This window comes from Sceloporus occidentalis, unplaced genomic scaffold, assembly GCF_023333645.1.
Source record: "Sceloporus occidentalis isolate IW3139 unplaced genomic scaffold, rSceOcc1.0.p SCAF_5, whole genome shotgun sequence".
Classification (NCBI taxonomy): domain Eukaryota; kingdom Metazoa; phylum Chordata; class Lepidosauria; order Squamata; family Phrynosomatidae; genus Sceloporus; species Sceloporus occidentalis.
The window spans coordinates 44,298,316-44,317,543 of record NW_028316985.1 but is presented as its reverse complement, the minus strand read 5'-3'; the positions used below and the strand labels follow the sequence as shown (position 1 = coordinate 44,317,543).

The 19,228-nt window shown below is 38.2% G+C and overlaps 1 protein-coding gene across 1 annotated transcript in view; it reads left to right on the top strand.

The window, feature by feature from the left end:
* Window positions 1–19,228, top strand: part of PLXNC1 (plexin C1) — a 68,224-nt gene extending 48,996 nt beyond the window's left edge. Inside the window, exons 19-31 of the mRNA XM_089526626.1 lie at window positions 922–1,046; window positions 2,864–3,062; window positions 3,841–3,987; window positions 5,930–6,107; window positions 7,574–7,677; window positions 11,532–11,586; window positions 12,229–12,269; window positions 12,379–12,486; window positions 13,563–13,726; window positions 14,187–14,334; window positions 16,252–16,392; window positions 16,549–16,623; window positions 18,003–19,228. Of these exons, the coding sequence (XP_089382752.1) occupies window positions 922–1,046; window positions 2,864–3,062; window positions 3,841–3,987; window positions 5,930–6,107; window positions 7,574–7,677; window positions 11,532–11,586; window positions 12,229–12,269; window positions 12,379–12,486; window positions 13,563–13,726; window positions 14,187–14,334; window positions 16,252–16,392; window positions 16,549–16,623; window positions 18,003–18,125 (1,608 nt within the window). The 3' untranslated portion in view covers window positions 18,126–19,228. The remainder of the gene's footprint in view (window positions 1–921; window positions 1,047–2,863; window positions 3,063–3,840; window positions 3,988–5,929; window positions 6,108–7,573; window positions 7,678–11,531; window positions 11,587–12,228; window positions 12,270–12,378; window positions 12,487–13,562; window positions 13,727–14,186; window positions 14,335–16,251; window positions 16,393–16,548; window positions 16,624–18,002) is intronic.

Here is a 19,228-nt window from a genome sequence, read left to right as displayed (position 1 = left end):
GGATTGAACTCAGAACCTTGTAGCTGCAGTACTGGCATTTAACCAGGGCTCCAGGTGATCTAGGCTATATTTTAGAGGAAGGAACTGGAAAAACCACGTCTGAGTATTCCTTGCTTAAGAAAACATTTGAAATGTGGGGTCGCCATAGGTTGACAGGTGACATGAAGGCACACACACACATTTATTCTAAAGATTATAACATCTAAATGCATTACAATATTTGAAAATAGGAGGATACTTATGTCTGCAAATTGTTGACCTAAAGAAAGAAAAGAATACAGTAACTTTTAATCTTCACACAGGTTTCTTATTCAGGAAATAAGAGCTCCAGCCCTGCATGATTCAGCATAGTGTAGTACTTCTGTGTGTGGAACTATGCTATGAAGAGCCATGTACCACTCCCTGGACCTAGTGTAAAGCCTCTGAATCCCTCTTCCATCCCACAACCATTAACATGCTTGGTGGAGATCATGTCCCCATAGCCAAGTGTGAACTGATATCACCCTGCAAGGTGTGCTGTAGCCTTCTGGAGGTCTTGTGTAATTATTTCACACCTGGAAATGGAGACATAGCCAGATTCTTCTACTGCGCTCCATCAAGGAAGCAAGGACAATGGGAGAGGGGTCAGTGGCTCTGCGGTAAGTCTGGAGGGGTGTCTTTGGTCATTGCAATGGGATGAATGGAATACCAACCTCCACGGTGACCAAAAATACATATAATGTTAACTTAGGCCTCCAGCTAAGGAGTGCAGTGGGTATGAAAAACTACCTAACATTTAGAGGGCAAGAGTTGGTATTAATAACCAAGTATTTAATCTAGATTTCTGATTATGATTATTGCAACTATAATGAAGAATTAAGTGTGTACTACCATAAAGCCAAACACACAGAGATATAATTCATATCTTTTCAACCATTGCAGAGTAGAAGCCCAAGTCAAAAGGATGAAAGCATTACAGAATTGTCTAAGTTAATTTGTAACAAAAAATTCCTTGTTACTCTAATTCACACTCTGGAAAAACAGAAAACTTTCTCTGTAAGAGACAGGTATGATATAAAAAATTATATTTTTCAAGACATAGAAATGGTTAAGTGACAGTATATATCCACGGAAGTATCTTTTTTATTTTTCCCTTTCTTAGAACCACAGCTACTTGATTCTTCTTTAATAGCATATAGAAAAAATGTATCTGGTCCTTCAGTTAATTACAAGATATGTTGTAGTGAAAACATAAAATAGAAATAATGCCTATGTCAGCTGTTCAGTAATTTAGGATACTAAATGCTGAATAAATTGTATTAGAAGGTACTCCTTTGTAGAATGAAATTCACATGTTCATAGGCAAAGATTACTACCCTTTTATGAATTACTTGTAGACTTTTAAGTCCTTCAGTGAACAGAAGAAGCACCAAAGTTCTGATATTGTGCGAAAGCTGGTAAGATTGAGGCAGAAAAGGACAGTTAATATGCCCTTTACCTCTCTTCTACTCTTACTTTTATGTGAAAGTGGAATGTTTCCAGGCTGAAATGATAGATCTATTATTATTATTATTATTATTATTATTATTATTATTATTATCCTTTATTTATAAAGCGCTGTAAATTTAAATTAAAAGGTTTATGTCATCTCCCACAATGTCATATAAGGTCCAGGTGATTGACATGGATAGATGTTGTTTTCTCCTTAGCTGCATAGTTTATATACATTGCATCCTTCTGTGACCTAGGACAGATGCTGTTTTTCTTAATTTCTCTCTTGTGTGGGTTCCCGCTATAAATTCCTATCAGTGGAGCTGTGTTGGTCACACATGTGCTTAGTGGTCTATAGAAAAGGCTGGGAACTTAACAGCCTCTAAGATGCTCTTGGACTGTAACAGCCACCATCAGCCCTGCCCAGTATAGTCAGTAATGAGTAATTACACAAACTTCAGTCTAACAGTATCTGGAGGCATTATAGTCATTGTAATGCTTCCGACCTATTTTCATGCTCTGCACACCCAAGACCTTGTTTGTATGGACTGTCTATGCTCAGTACATACCATGCTGCCTTAAGAATGTATTTTCTGTGGCATTTCTCATATTACTCACATAATTCATTTTGCTTCTGTCCTTATCTATAGAAAGCACCGGGCTGTGCTACATATATAGCAAGTAGTTCTTCATTACCTTGTGTGGCAGCTGGCAAGATATAGCTTTGAAAGTATATAAATTAAGCTAGTATTGTAAGGACAGTGGCTAGGACTCAGTAAGTGACATCCACACATGTTGAGTGCCCTTTACATGTGCAGAGGTCCTTTTTCAGGTGCTGTGGGGGTTGATATTCCTCTCTGCACAATGGCCAAATACCCCCCAACTTACTGTAAAGCCCCAAAGCCACCTCACATGACATTCCATGCTTCACAACAAGAAGGCAGGATCAAAGAAGCATCTGGATACCCTCCCATAGCCAAATGTACAATAATAACTGCAAAGCTGAGGTCTGAGGGTGTCTTCCAGCAGTCTCAGTGCTGTTCTGATCACTTTGTACCTGGCTACAGGTACAACATTTCTACAGCAGAATGGTCCTTGCTATCCATCCAGTCAAAACCTGCTGAAGTCATGGAGTTAATAGACTTGTTGCAGATCTGTTAGAACAAGGGGTCATTCTTTAGTTCTTTCACCATGAAGCATGGAATAGCTGTGCAAGGTAGCTTTGGGGCTTTACAGTAAGAAAGAGGAGTATATGGCTCAACCTAGTGTATGTCTGCATGCAGATCTTTATGCTATGCTGTGGAGAGATGTTGTACTGAAGCCATTAGATGGTTTTATTGGAACTTTCAGTCCCTCTTTTTTGTCTTTTACATTTACATTCTTTCATAAACAGATGCCTTTTTGCTTCTTTCTTGACGATTGCACTACAAACAAACCTTGTCTACTTAACTGATATTCTGGAAGTTTTGACAAGAGATTTGATGGACCAGTCTAGCAACGCTCAACCTAAGCTGATGCTAAGACGTACAGAATCAGTAGTAGAAAAGCTGCTGACGAATTGGATGTCTGTTTGCCTCTCTGGTTTTCTTCGGGCAAGTATTATAGCCTTTCAGAACTAAAGACTGAAGAAGTAGGCTTATTTTTGTGATACATATTCATAGCAGTTCCTTGAGTTATCTGTTTGAATGCAGAGTTCCCTGTTGGGACTGCTCAAGTCAGCTCAACAGAGTCAGCTTTGGTGCCATTTTATAAAGTGCATGAAATAATGGGAAGCCTGGATCTGAGCAACTACAGATCTTTCATTGAAGAAATGAGGAATCCATTTCAGCACCCCATGTTCTGAGGAGCAAGGGCTCCTTATCCTGCTGTGATAGAATGAGGGTTCGCACCTCAACCTGGACCACAGGTTGCCAGTGTTGGTATGATTCAAAGTTGGTGGAGGAAAGGAACTGCCTATCTAGAGGCATCTGTGATGTCCATTATTTCAAATACTACAACATATTTCCTGTAGAAGGCAGTTCAGCTTAGGGGAAATGTAAGACCTGTGTGTCAGTCATAGGTTGCAGTGACTGCACATGTGTCTATTCTCAAATAGATATATACACGCTTGGAGGCTGCATTTAACTGCAGGTTTGTAATGCACATATACATGTAAGAAAAATAATTACATGGTGCAGTTAGTGTGTGGATTTCCATATGAATATCATTTGGAAAAGAATTAGACCATGACAATTGATTAAATAGTCTCTCTTAGCACTTTTCCATCTAGTTTCTCTTTGACTTTGCAGTAACTAATTTCTAATACACAAAAATTCAGAGAAAAAAAATGAAAAAACGTATGCATTATATTTGTTTCACTCACTTTCTTAGGAAACAGTTGGAGAGCCGTTCTATTTGCTTGTGACTACTCTAAATCAAAGGATGATCAAGGGTCCTGTGGATGTAATAACTTGCAAGGCCCTGTACACACTAAATGAAGACTGGTTACTGTGGCAAGTAACTGAATTTAATACAGTGGTAGGTTTGTAAATTTACATTCTACAATTCGCTTTGTGCTTAAGGAATTGGATATTATGGTCAGTAGTCTCTGGATTATGTGCCTAAAAATATAATGCCAAGAAAACCTAAAGAAAAACCTACAACCTAAAGTAATTTGCATCCATGTGTTTAGTTTGCATACTTCTGCTTCAGAGAGTCATGAAGAATGGCATCATGCAAGGTATGAAAAACCCTCTGCAGCACACTCATTTCTTTAAGAAATGTATTCACACCTATTGTGGCAACAATACTTGTTTCAGAAAAAACCAAACACATGAAAATGTAATGAAGGGCTGTCTAATTCTACTTTCTAGACTTACATTTGGTGATGTGCAACTTTTATATACCCAATGTTTTGACAGGAGACCCAAACACACCAGCTTTTCATTAGCTTCAGATGTTTGGAACTGTAGCTCCCAGTTGCCCTTATAGTTTTCTGTGCTATTTGAGGGTGTTGATAGTTGAAATCCAAAATAGCTGGAGGTCAACAGGATTGGGAAGGCTAAGGTAGACACCCCTTTCTTACTATGGACCTCGCCTAAATAGTGTTCATGCTCCCAACCTGTTTTCATCATTATTCTGATTCAGTGTCGCAATTCAGAGAGACACATATAACAGAGTAATGAGAGGGAGATGAAAATATTGCTGTTATCTGTAATGATGGAACAGGAAATAAGCCCACACAGTTTTTGTTGATTACATATCTTGCACTTCGTGTGGCAAGAGAAGATGAAAAAAGAGTTGTGCTTCCTCTTTTCTTGTAACTTATTGGAAAGATAACAACTTAACTATGGTCAGTGTGGTCTTTGGCTTAATGACAACATTAAAAAGTAAAGCACAACTATTCTGCTACTGATAAGAAGTGAGTTTTGTTGAAAAATAATTATCTCAGCCTACTTCATAGTTCACATACTTTAAAAAAAATTAGAGAGATTATAGAATATATAGAGGTGATATATAATAAGGAGGGTTAAGAATTGCCTTTTCTGTTGGGCGATCAGAAGAAGCTCAGAACTGAAAGACATGCGGAATAATGCAAAGCCAGTATCCAGATGGGAAGAAACTTGCTAAGAAAACCCCATAATAGGTTTGCCTTATGGTCACCATGTCAGAAATAAATTGAAGGCTCAAAACATTTGTAAAATGTAAATATGAAAACATTGTTGTAGTAATGAAGTGTAATAATGTATTCTAATAAACATATATATTTTAAAATAATTTAAAATTCCCATTGCTGAATACCAAATTAGCCACCAGTTATTTCAAAACACATGAGAAGGAGAATAAAGGGAAGGGATAGGCCTTGTAAAGCTCAACTGTATTTTAACTGACTTGGGTGTGAGTTATGAATTCTGTTTCCCATGGTCCAAATACAGTGCGCCCGCGCCATACGCGGGTGCGCCATACGCGGCCTTGAGCATATGCACTCAAGCCGCGGCGCGTGCGCGGGGCGGAAAGGGCAGCGCGTCCCATTCAAGTTTCCAATGGGGCTCAAGTATAGGCGGAATTCGCCTTACGTGGTGGGATCCGGAACGGATCCCCCGCGTAAGGCGAGGACGGACTGTACAGTCTTATCTCAGAAGTTAGTAGAAGTGAAAATAGTAAAAATGTATATTGTTTTGCTCATTTCTACCCTGCCTTTCCTCCAGTGAGCTCAGGACAGTACACATGGCTCTCTCCCTCTCTTCTCAACAGCCCTGTGAGTTAGAATTGACTGATAAAGTGAAAAAAGTCATCCATTGAGTTTCATGTCTCAGATAGACTTGAACATGGATTTCTCAAATCTCAGGACAGCAGTATAATAATACTCATGACCAGGTCCTATGTGAATTTTCTCTGTTGTTTTCCTGAGCATTCTAATCTTTTGCATAAAAGTATGTCTAACTGTGGTTTTCAAGTTTAAATTTTTTTACTCTTTTAGGCATTAAATGTTGTTTTTGAAAATATCCAAGAAAATGAAGGTGAAGGCACTACACAGAACATCCAGGTTAATGCCTTGGATTGTGACACCATAGGACAAGCCAAAGAGAAGATCCTCCAAGCTTTTCTAAACAAGAATGGTACTCTTTATGGCCTCCAACTCAGTGAGATGGGCCTTGGTAAGCCATTGCTCTTGCCCTTTATTTGCCATTATGTTGTAATTAGTCATTGCTGTGTTTTAATTACACTTAGAACAGCAGTTGTTTTAAATGTATTCAAAAATTTTTACAAGCCACAAATGAATATTTCTCCATTTGTTGTTAATAGATGAACAGCGAGCACTGTTGAGAGTAATGACCGCCAAGTCATAAATTCTAATTTCTTTCAAAAATCCACCAAACAGTGATACTTTTATTTGCCAACCAAAATGCAGGCCTATGACTAACATCTCCAGTTTTTCCCCCCTCTTGTTTGTTTTGTAACACCTTGCCTGATGAAGAAGCCAGTGAAGCTTCGAAATCTTGCAGCATGTATATTGTGCATTTTGCTTGCCAATAAAAGGTATCACTGTTTGGTGGATTTTTTATTGCTTTTGCTGTATGGCTAACATGGCTACCCCTGGATGTTTACTAATTTCTTTTTGGTGCTATTGGATAAGGCAGTGCTATTCAAAGTGATGGCCCAGGGAACAATGCTGGCCCAAGAGGCATCAGCTGCCAGTCCCTATTAAGTTTCCAGGACAATTTAGCAAAATGGGCATAAATATGGAAGGGTTGCCTGGCACATTTGAAAAATAATTGCTGATTCCCCACATCAGATAGCTTAGGAAGCACTCTGTTAGGGTGCTACATTCCACAAAGAAGAACAATAGGAATGGGCGAAAGAAAGACTGTGTTAGCACAGCACCACAATCTATGTTGCAGTGTTGCTAGCTCAAAATATTTTACTGGGAATAACCATCACAGCAATAACAATAGCCAGATCACTAGATTGGCTTACTAACTATGCACAAAGTCTTATTGATTTAGACATTGATGGAAAATGAATGTTACAGTGAAGGAATGGGATATAACTGCAAGCTGTGCACAAATGCACTTCCTATTATGAGAATTGTAACAGACAGCCAATTTTTATGGTTTACTTGTATGAGAACTTCAGGTGAAAGGGCCTTTCTGTCATACTTGTTGTCTCAGTATAGGTGAGTAATCTGAGGACCTGGATCTGCCTCCAGGGACCTAATCCTGCTCAGTCTTGAGGCTGAAACAATGTTGATCCTGCACAGACTTACCTTTCCTGTGATGGCTGATGTTGAGGTGGCTTTAAAGGCTGGTGATCCTGCATGTTACCTAGGGGAGTAGCTCAGGAAGACTTACTCTGTTATATAAGCTTGTGTCTTGGAAGGCAGGGTGGGAAGTAAGCACTCTTAGGCTGTGTAATGCTTTGGAGGCAATAAACCTTGGTGCAGTGAAATTCTGGGTTGTTTCTCCTTTGTGTTGTGGAGCCCAAGTGTTATGACATATGCCTCCCCATGAAGGGTGTGTGTGCAGTCACTACGTGTTTCGTTTGTTTAATGCTTGCCTTTCACAAATCCGAGCACAGAATAAAAATACCTTGTTTATTCTTTTTCCATGCAATTGTTTGGCAGCTCTTCAGTCAGGTGTGTGTATGAAAGAACTTTTAGATGTGGATAGCTCCTCTGTGATTCTGGAAAATGGAATTATCAAGCTGAACACCATAGGCCATTATGAGGTAACAACAAACAAACAAAAAACACTTTGATATATTGAAGATTTTAGTTTGTAAAGAAGAGTCTTATAGCAAGCTATCTCAGACATGTTTGGTTGAATCTAGGTTTACCAGATTCTATCCATTATGGACTTTCTCCTTTCTTTCTTCCTGTGTCAGTCCCTCCAGCCTCATCCCTTCTGTGCTGTAAAAAGTGGACCATATAGGACAGCATTGTCACCTAAGCTTATTCTTCATGCAAACTTGAATAAAAAGTAGTGTATAATGAAGGTTTCATTTTGTAAATATATAATAAACAGCAATTTTTGAATAAAAAAGAGAAAAATTGGAACCCTTTGTATGGCAAATCTAGTGTAGTCATATTAACTAGGATGATGTGTCCAAATATTAAGCATTTTAATGCTCACTCATACATTGCTTCCAGTAAAAGTGGGATTTTATTTCTTCAACAGCAGAACACAGTTGGGCAACACAATTAAAATAATGTTACCCAGGAGCAAGTTACGCCACATTTATATACAGTGGTACCCCGGGATACGAATTGACCGCGTTACGAAATTTCTGGGGTACGAAAAAGTTAGATTTAAAAAAACTGTTCCGGGTAACGAAAGATTTTTCGGGTTACGAAATTAATTTCGGCGCGAAATTCAAATCGGAAGCGCGGCTAGCGGCTTTCCAGCGCCTTTTCGGGTTGCGAAATGTATCGGGTTACGAACGGCGCCGCGGAACGAATTAATTTCGTAACCCGAGGTAGCACTGTACAAATAAGAGTATATAGTATTGCAGGCTTAATTGCAACTTCCCATTAGAAATAACTGAGCATCTGCTAGAACTTTGGATTACTTCATTCACTTACTGCAGTCAGATGCCCAGCCATTATCAAACTGCTTATTTAATACTTTCCCAGGTGATTATTCACTCATTAGAAGTGACAAAAGCATCCCTACATTCTCTTAATTTATGTTCTTGCAATGTAAGATGGTCACACTTGCCAAAGTGTAATAGTTTACCCCATTTTACCGTTTTTCAATAATGTACATCACTTTATAGTACAAAGAAGCAAATATATTAACAGAATCTTTTCCACATGAATACTGTTTACTAACTTGACATCAGACATTTTCTCTAATAAAACATTCTCTTACCTAACTACCTGTCCTTTACCCTTGTGTTTCTTGCTTCACTGTATCTTTTTTTCTTTGCTATTTTTATTTTGTCTCTTCCTGTTCTCTCTTTTCCTGACATTTGGGGAAATCCCCAGTGTTCAGTGTTAAGAGCTTATGCTTTGTATGTGCAGGGTTCCAGCTTCAGCCACTGCTGTCTTCAGTTAAAAAGATCTCAGCAACAGGGTTGAGAAAAACATCTGCCTGAGAATTGGAACAACCTACTAATCAGAGAAAGCAATACTTGGCTCAAATGGCCAGTGGTCTGATAGTAAAGAACAGCTTTGTATGCTCTCCTTGATTTACATTTTTGCTGTTTCCTGTTTTAGTCTACCACATACTCATTAGCTGAACTAAATCTATGACTTCTTGGACTTCATCCCTTTTGGTGTAACTGAAAGATTCTTTTGGCTAGGGACATGCTTTCTATTAAAAGTGACTCAATAGCAAACCAGTTCCCACTTGGCTGGCTGCCATACACTAAAATACATATCTGCTGTTCCCCAGTTTTGGCAAGTGTCCTATCCTATTTCAGTCATTGAAGAGCAAGCTGTGTTGGCACTTGGAAAACTCATAGTATTCAGCTACTCAGTATTGCCATGCTCAGCTGGAATAGCTTTGGGTTTATTCATTGACATTAACAGTGTGGTTCACCAGTGCATTCTGAAGAACCGCAGTATATATAAGTGGAAAGCAAGGTGTTGTCAGGCATCTCCAGGATGCTTCTTAAAATGTGACATATTTACAATATCTAAACAACCTTGGTTGCTTTAGAAACTCTGAAAAATATTAAAATTTTAAAAATGATCCATTAATTCTTTCCCCCAAATATTTAAATTGCAAAATTTGGTGGAAAAAAAGTCTTGCTGCAGAATGCTCATCTGGAAGCTAGGCTGGCTCCCTCTGCTGTCCTTTTGCTAGCAAGGAAACATTCAAACATTTTTGCTATTCAAACAGACATTTAGTGAATAATTCGTTGCAAGGAGTTATTTTACAGGTGGATATGTTGTTTTTAATTTTATTGTTATGTTTTTAAATTTTACACTTTTAAAAGAATTGATGGCATTTAAATTTAATGCAGTTAGATGTTTTAAAACATTTTTATTATCATGTTTTTAGCTTTTTTCTTGTTTTAGTATTTGTAAGCTGCCTTGGGCCCAAAGGCACATTTTTCAAAAAAGTTCATGTTTGGTAAATCTTCCAGCACAGTGTTTCTTCACAATCATGAAAAGTTAACTTAGGCCCAGTACAGAAAGGCAAAAAGCACTATCGTGCGGACGGGGTGAGGGCTGAGTATCCCCATGCTCAGAGCCCACCCTGCGCTGCCCAGGCGCCATCTTGGCATGCAGCCGTTCAGATGGCGTGCGCGATGATGACATTGCTTTGGCTCCCCAAACGGTGTCATGCCAAAGGGGTGTGGTCAAGCCGCCTGGCAGTGGCTATGGTGTCTCTTCGCAGGCACAAAAAGGAGCCAGAAAAAATGGCTCCTTTTTGTGCTCTGTGGGGGCCGGATCAGTGCCGCAGCATGCGTTTGCCGAGGCACCGATCCGGGGCAGAAAGGGGCAGTGTCTCGCCGCCCCTTCCTGCCTGTTTGTACAGGGCCAAAGTTAAAACTAAGGACAGACAGGCAGGATGCACAACTCAAATCACGCCAAAAATGAAACACTTAATTTTTCACAATCATGAACAGTTAACTTAGTTAAAACTAAGGACAGACAGGCAGGATGCACAACTCAAATCACGCCAAAAATGAAACACTTAATTTTTCACAATCATGAACAGTTAACTTAGTTAAAACTAAGGACAGACAGGCAGGGTGCACAATTCAAATTACGCCAAAAATGAAACACCCAATGTTTCTTACATGTTGCTAATGTCTACAAACTCTATAGTACCATATCAGTCATGGAAAAAACTGGTTGCGCTACAGTTAAGTTTTTTAACCTCTTTCATTTTTATACCCATACACTATCCCCCTTGCATTCTTATCTGTGATCCTTGTTTATTGTTATCATTACTATCCTCCTCCTCCTCTTTATTTTTATTTATTTATATTGTATTTTCCTACCAGCTAAATGATTTTGTACCTCACATCTCTTATTACTTCATTTTTAAAAAATCTGTCTCCGATTTCAGATACCAATTTTTTATTCCTAAACTCAGCAGCATAGAATCATAGAATCATAGAATCGTAGAGTTGGAAGAGACCAGTAAGGCCATCCAGTCCAACTCCCTGCCATGCAGGAAATCCAAATCAAAGCATCCCTGACAGATGGCCATCCAGCCTCTGTTTAAAGACCTCCAAGGAGGGAGACTCTATCACCCTCCGAGGGAGTGCATTCCACTGTCGAACAGCCCTTACTGTCAGGAAGTTCCTCCTAATGTTCAGGTGGAGCACATGAAGCTTTCTGTTTCAACAGATCTTATTGATGAAGCAAACTTGGACTTCCAACTAGGCGTACTAGTTGAAAGTTGTAGCCAATTCTGGCTCTTTTTGGAGTGTCCTAATAAATGTGTCTCATTTTCACTTTAGAAATTTATTTTATTTTATTAACACCATATGATCCTTCCTAATAAACTGTTTTGAACATGATTTTGAGTAAACACTTTTTTTTTGTGCTACTGAGTAATTTACAGGCACGTATTTCTAGAACAGCGTATTTTTAACAAGAAACTGTTTTACTACATTTGCAGATTTCAGATGGAGCAACTATTAAAGTCTTTAAGAAGGAAGAAACAATTATATCAGGTACTGAAAGCGCTTTTACAGTAGCTGACTGTCATGGTTTAATAGAGATTTAGTTCACAGTGGACCATCTGAACTGTTCATATGAATGGGGAATGTTTGTCCAGTGTTGCTCGGTATAAAATCAGAAGCAGAAGGATGGGATAAGAAGTAATTAGATCATAAAGTACATTGGGTATTTTGTTCCAGCAGTGGGAAGTCAGATACTTAAAAGCAAAGCTTACATGGTGCAACTCATGACAATATCTATCCCTTGCTGTTTGTCTCCAACATATGGGATTCAAAGACATCCTACCTCTGAATGTGGGCCAAATTAAATTTCATAGAGGAAAAATTAGTAATTAGACATTTAAATGTATGTTATGGGTAATTTTTCAACCTCACTTTTCTCCTGCCTACAAATGACTGCATTAATACCTTGTGAGCAGGGTAAAGTAGCATCCACATCTCCTTAATTAGCAAAAGAAAGGAAGGGGCAAAACAAGTGATACTGATCAACCTGCATTACGGTTCATTTTGATTGGTAGGAATTATAATATCTGAGTACCTTAAATGGGAATATAGTTGAATCTGGCATTCTTGCTCTCTAGGCAACAAGTTAATTCACTTTACTTTTTTACCCCTTATTTTTCTTCCTTTTAACAGGTTGTTCAGATGAGGAATACTCTGATAACTATTGCCACCTAGTAAGTCACCAGTACATAGCAATTTGTAATTTCTTTAACACCACCACCCCATCCCACCTACAGCAAATCCTTGCATCTGCATGAATATTTGTGTAAATATTTTTAATAGATACTGCCAGATTCGGAAGCAGCCAAAGACACACAAAGTGCAAAACATAAAGGAAAACAAAAATTTAAAGTGAAGGAAATGTATCTCACCAAGCTCTTGTCTACCAAGGTAAGTCTTAAGGTGGGTAATTGAAGCCCTTGTTTGTAAAGGATCATGTTTTTTGTTGCTCTAGTTTAGCTGCTTCACATTATGACTGAATACACTAAGCAATGCATTAGGTCACAGCCATCTACAGATGCCCATTTATTTCCTGATGGCACAGGAGCAGTTTCAGGAGGCTTCTCAGTTCATTTATATAGGAGAAAAAAGGTGCAGAAATATCAACCCAAGGCACAGACAATGATAGTATGCTTTATACAGAGTCATATTGATTGAAGCAGAGAGCTAGTGTGGTGTCGTAGTTTGAGCATTGGACTACGACTCTGGAGATCAGGGTACAAACTTCCGCTCAGCCGCGGAAATCCAGTGGGAGACCTTGGATAAGTCACATTCTTCTCAACCTCAGAGGAAAGCAAGCGCAAATCTTGCCAAGAAAACCCTGTGATAGATTTGCCTTAGAGTTCCCATAAACTGTAAATGACTTGAAGGTACACAACAACAAATTGATTGAAGATGTTTATCCACACTGGGAATATGGTTCAAAGAGTGGTAATTACAGAAATAATGGGACATATTCTGTCATACTTTCTGTATAACATTCTGAATTCTAGATTTATTTTTGTGTGTGTTAGGCCTGATTGGACAGTCCTAGATTTCAATCTTGGTGTTCAAAATGTCACTCATAAGCGTTTTACAGACCATCTGCCACCACCCTTGTTTGCTGCACGAGGGCCCCCGCGCAGCAAAAAGAACCCGCAAAAAGCGGGTTCTTCTTGCGGCGCAGTTCTGACGCTGCAAGGCACCAATTGCACCCTTGCGACATCACAAGGGCGCCAAGACGTGTGGACGCTAGGCGTCCATCACATCAAAATGGCGGTGCCCATCTGTATAGAGCACCACCATTTTGACGCCCTCGTTACATGCGAGGGGCAAGGTGCTTCAGGAAGCGCCGGCCCTTGCACATAATGATGGCAGCCAAAAGGCCCTGTCTGTAAAGCGCCATAGATTATTTTCTTAACTAATAGCTCAATTAACTTTTGTCTGTTTGCATGCCGTTAATGCAGTCTTGTTTTGTTCCTTCACAGGTTGCAGTTCACTCAGTTGTTGAGAAACTCTTCAGGAGCATTTGGACTTTACCTAACAATAAAGCTCCAATTGCTATCAAATATTTTTTTGACTTTTTGGATACTCAGGCTGAAAATAAAAAAATTACAGATCCTGATATAGTTCATATATGGAAAACTAATAGGTATACTTTTATGTATGTCTTTACTTTAAACATAAGCATTCAGTTCTGGGAGTAGTCCAAAAATTGGCAACTTGTTCAGCATTGCAGAACACACTGAAAATAATAGCATAAACTGAGGATAGTTAGCCTCTGTATCCATTGATTCTGCCTCCACAAATTCCACCATTCATGGCGTGAAAATTTTAAAATAAAAATTCCAAAAAGCAAATCTTGATTTGTGCCAGTTCTTACAAAGCACACCATTTTACGACACCATTGTATATAGTGGGACTTGAGCATCCACACATTTTGGTACCCATGAGGAATCCTGAAACCAAACCCCAGCAGATACCAAGGACCCACTGTAATTATTTTTATGTGAGGTTTGGTATACTTATTAGACTGCAACTTCAATGAATAGTGCCAGCATTTTGAGTGGACTTGTTTAACTTGCTTTTCCATTTCCTTTATCTCTAACTAGTCTTCCGCTTCGATTCTGGGTGAATATATTGAAGAACCCTCAATTTGTTTTTGATATTAAAAAGACTCCACATATAGACGGCTGTTTGTCAGTAATTGCACAAGCATTTATGGATGCCTTTTCTGTATCAGAACAACAATTGGGAAAGGTAATGTTTAGCGTTTCATTTTCATGTTTTACAATGTCCTATCCCTCAACTATGTTTTGTAGTTAACTGCTCCAGAATACTATTACTGTTGAAGCCAATTGTTTTACTCCAGACCATTCCTAACCATTCTTCAAGAATGATCTGGAGTAAAACAATTGGTTTCAGTTGGTTTCTAACTCCACAGAAAATGTATGTCCTGCTCCAACTAAGATTCCCTTGTGGGATTAGCTTCATGAACACAAAAGGGTGACCTATAGGGTAAAAAAAACCTGCCTCTTGGGCTGAATTTTGAGAAAGTAGAGCACCAAATCAAGTTCATGTTCAGTTTGCCTTTTCTCTAACTGGCATCCAGAGATAGTCCATGTAACACCATATGTGACACTTGATTAGATCAATTTCTTGTTTTAAAATTTTCTTGAAAATGTGAATAAAAAGTACCACATAAATGAAGCACTTGCTATGCACTTTGAAATTTAACCCCAGGAACAACAGGTGAAAACAGTAAAGGAAATTTCTGAAAAGTTGAGGTATCTGAGGTTTTCACTGCAGTTGGATGCCTTATATAAAGCAGCAGATGCTAAAGGTTACATATTATAACTGTAAAAGATTTTAAGTTTTAAATTCTAATGAAAATCAGAAAAGCTTGCCATTTTGATTCTGTAAATGGTTGTGGTGGAAATATCAAAGATGCTCCAAACTGTACACACAGCCAGCTGCATGGGCTTTTAAAAAGGGCCAAAAATACTAATCAGGAAAGTATGGTACATGTGAATAGTTATTTAACAATAAATGAAAAACTTACTAAACTATAAATTGCATGTGTTTACTGCAATAAAATTGTATTATTGTAGAAAACACATGCAATGTATGGTTTAATAAAGTTTTGCATTATTGTTAAAGAAGTATTCACAAGTACCAGACTTTCCTGGTTGGTCTTTATTGTCATTCATTTTAGAGATTGTGTATGGACACATGCACTACATATCCCTTTTGCTTTTAAAAGGGCCCCCATATGTTCACATGGCCCTGACAAATACCTTGGTGACACAACTCTAGCAATTGCTATGTAACAACACTTCTGCTTTCGCTTCACTTCCTACTAGTTCATACTTTTGGTTGTACCACTTCAGTTACACACAGCTGTTGTGATCCAGGAGGCTGAGTAGAATCCACAAGCCACATATTGTGGCCTCAAGTATGTGCCAAAAATCATGCATCATAGACATTTTAGATGGTCTAAGGGACCAATCACAGTCAAATTTGTAAATATCAGGAAAATTTTTTACTTAGGAATGTTCAAGCAAGAAAGTGTTTGGAAGAAAATAGCAACCAATTAGAACATTTAATTTATATAATAAATAACCTGTGGGTCATGACCTTTGGCCCACCCTGTGTGTGCGTGCGCGCATAGCACTTCTAGGCAGGAAGTTGATAACAAAGAGGGCATGGCATTACACATTGTAGCCTGGGATGTATATAATAGCTATATTGTATTATTTTAACGTACAGACAAATTAGGTTTTAATTTTGGAGACGTCTTCCCATTTGGCACTGTAACTTAAAACAGGGGGACAAAATCTGAGGAATTAAGATATCCATACACTGAGATTCTCTTCCTATGGGTGCCCTTGCCATCTGAACTAAAGCAGGTGGAACTAAGGAGAGGGTTTTCGCAGTTGTGATAAACTACTTTCAAGATACTTTGTTCTCAGGTGTCAAGTGAAGATCTTTTTTATTTTTTCCACACTTAAATACTTTTAATGTCATTATTCTGTTTCATTCTGTGTCTTAATTTACTGCAAAAATAATATTGGTTGGTATTATGAACTTCCCTGCAACTTTAGCAAATATATAGAATGTTTAAAAATTCACTTTTGCCACTTATTTAAAAGATCTTTATTTTTTATTTTTTTAAAGGAAGCACCAACAAATAAACTCCTCTATGCTAAGGATATCCCACTTTACAAAGAAGAGGTTAAAGCTTTCTATAAAGCAATAAAGGAGTTGCCTCCCTTGTCCACTTCAGAAATAGAAGATTTTTTAACTCAGGAATCAAAGGTATAACTCAGTTTTTTGTTGCTGTCTTTGAAACTCGCCCATTAAACCTTCCACCATCAGTATTATTATAATTTATTCCTATTTATGTTATTAATACTAACAGTTATCTATCTATCTCTATATATATGTTTTGCCTGCTTTTCCTTTCTCCTTTAGAAACATGAAAATGAATTTAGTGAAGCTGTGGCCTTGAAGAAAATTTATCAATACATTGCAAGATACTTTGATGAAGTAAGTCTCTTTCTCTTGTTTTCCCTTGATTTATCATGTTAACTTAAACACAATAGCCGGCATCTATAATAAACAATGATTGTGAAACCTTTGAACTCATTGGCTGTCTTGAATTAGCGTGTTGACATAAAAGTTGTTTAAAAAATTGCTCAGTAAATAAAGAGGTCGGTGTGTTTGTAGTTGGTTATGTATATGTATTTCGAAGACTTGGTTCATTTGTTCTGTAGCCAATTATGTCTTTATGCTAGAATTTGCACATTTTGTAATTTAATACAAGCATAGTATACAATACAGTATTTTTTGTGTAAAGCAGTTGCTCAACTTTATGCTTGAAGGTGTAATCCAGAGCAATTCCCCTGGAAAGGATTTTTACTCTTTCAGTATCATTTCGAGACAGTATGGTTTAGTTGTTTGCGTGTTGGACTATGACTCTGGGGATCAAAGTTCGAATCCCCACTCAGCCATGGAAATCCACTGGGTGATCTTGGGCAAGTCACACTTTCCCAGCCTCTGGGGAAGGCTAGGGCAAAGCCACCTCTGAACAAATATTGCAGACAGAATCCCAGGATAGGTTTGCCTTATGGTTGACAAAAGTCAGAAACAACTTGAAGGCATGCAGACGCAAGCATTAAGTTTAGGCTGTAATACCCGTATCTCAGCAGCATATGGCTGAACTTTCGGTTTGTCGTTTTACACCCACCATTTGTGACAAAAGTGGTTATCTTTTCATCTGCATCACTATGATTTCAAATTCTGAAATAAAGGGAAAGTACAAATGATAATTTGTTAACTTGGAAATAACAAAAAATGTGTTGTCCACAAGAGAAGTGTGACATGAGAAGAACATAAGCCCAAGTCTTGCTCAGTCACAGTCAATTTTTTACAAGAAACCAGCAGCCAATTCTATCAGTCACCTGAATGAATGACTGTTCTTGGATCTTCTTGTCAAGTTCCATTGTTGTAGTTTAATCTGCACACTGAAATGTTTCAGGCTGTGTAATCTGGTCATGTGTGGTTACCTAGGGAATAAGTGATATGGCATTTGACAGGTACAAGTTTCTGCTCAGCCTTTGATACCTTAATGTGGGGATAGTTTCTCTGTATTGAGTCCTCATTTTCTTTTGACCATTTAAACTAGAAGCTCCCTACTTTTGTTGTTTCTCAATAAGCAGCTGCTGTTGCATTTATTAAAATATTTGTGGTTTTTAATTAAGGTTGCTGTTGACAGCAGAAGTGTTGTTCTGTGATTGATAATGACTTGTAAAACAAGATGCATAAATAGCCTTGTGTTGAAGGGAATAGTTTGTTCAGGCATAGCTTATTCTTTGACATTGAAAATATGTGTTAAAATAAATAAGCACATTTCTTTGTTTCCATAGATACTGAATAAATTGGAGAAAGAACGAGGGCTGGAAGAAGCCCAACAGCAGCTCCTGAATATAAAAAGTTTAGTTGAAGAAAAGAAAAATTGCAAATGGATTAAAGAATGTACTGATTCCTGACAGCATTGGGATGAATCTTAAGAAATGCTACTGTTGTGGCCTCCAAATTAAGTGTTGTCCCCAGTCTATTTCTACTCAGTGTGAATCTTGGAGCACATAGCAGCTATTCAACCAGTTCAGTCAAAAGACTTATTCCAGTAGTTCAGCACAGCCTGGTACACTGCACCACTGCTGCAAATACGCAGCCAAAGGAACGTCTTTACTATAAGCTGGTGGCATGATATTGCTTGCCAGGTTCCAGCTATTAAGTAACTCAAACAATATTTTTACCACAACAGGTATCACATTTCTTTGTGATTTTTCCAAAAGAGCCATGGCCAAAAAACTATCTGAAACAACTTGCTCACAGTTCATTTCCAGTGAGATGCTACATAGGCCAGTTTGTCGAATAGTCTCCATGACCTAACTGAGCTGCAGCAATATGCATCACATAGTTCTTTGCTATTAGATCTACATCATAACCACAAATACATTCCTGCTGCTTGTAGCCTGTGCCAAGGCCTTAATGAGTAGCAGGCTCCTGGATACTTGTAAGAGGGGGCGTGAAACAGTTTGTTACACAATGGAAAAAGACACTCCTGACTGTCTGTGGCAATTGTTTTCAAAAGTGTTGCTCTCACACAAATATTTTTTCCACTTTATTTTAACAAAGAAGAGGTGCTCCTGTTTTTACTGATTTGTGCCTACAGGTATTTGCAAAAATTTTATAAAACTGAAATAGAAACTCTACACAAATGGGAAAATCCCCATCTTAAGAATTATATATAGGTTTGCAAGTACTTCATATAATATGACATTATACCCGATTCATGCCACATCACTTTGCCTGGCAGAACAGCACTATTACCTGGTATGTGTTACACAGGAGCCAAGTCTGCCAAACTAGATCAAGCCATTACCATTTTTCTCTAGGACACACTGTTGGCTTATTAGGCACCTTGTGGACCTATTACCAAATCTAGATGGTTTTAGCAAAGAGGAAGAAAATAAAATCATCTTGAAGCTATTTTTATTTTTCTGCCTTTTCCAAATTTGGTGTATATATGCCTCCAGCACTGGAACGTAGAGGGCTTGCTCACATTGTGAAGCCTGGCGATGTTTGT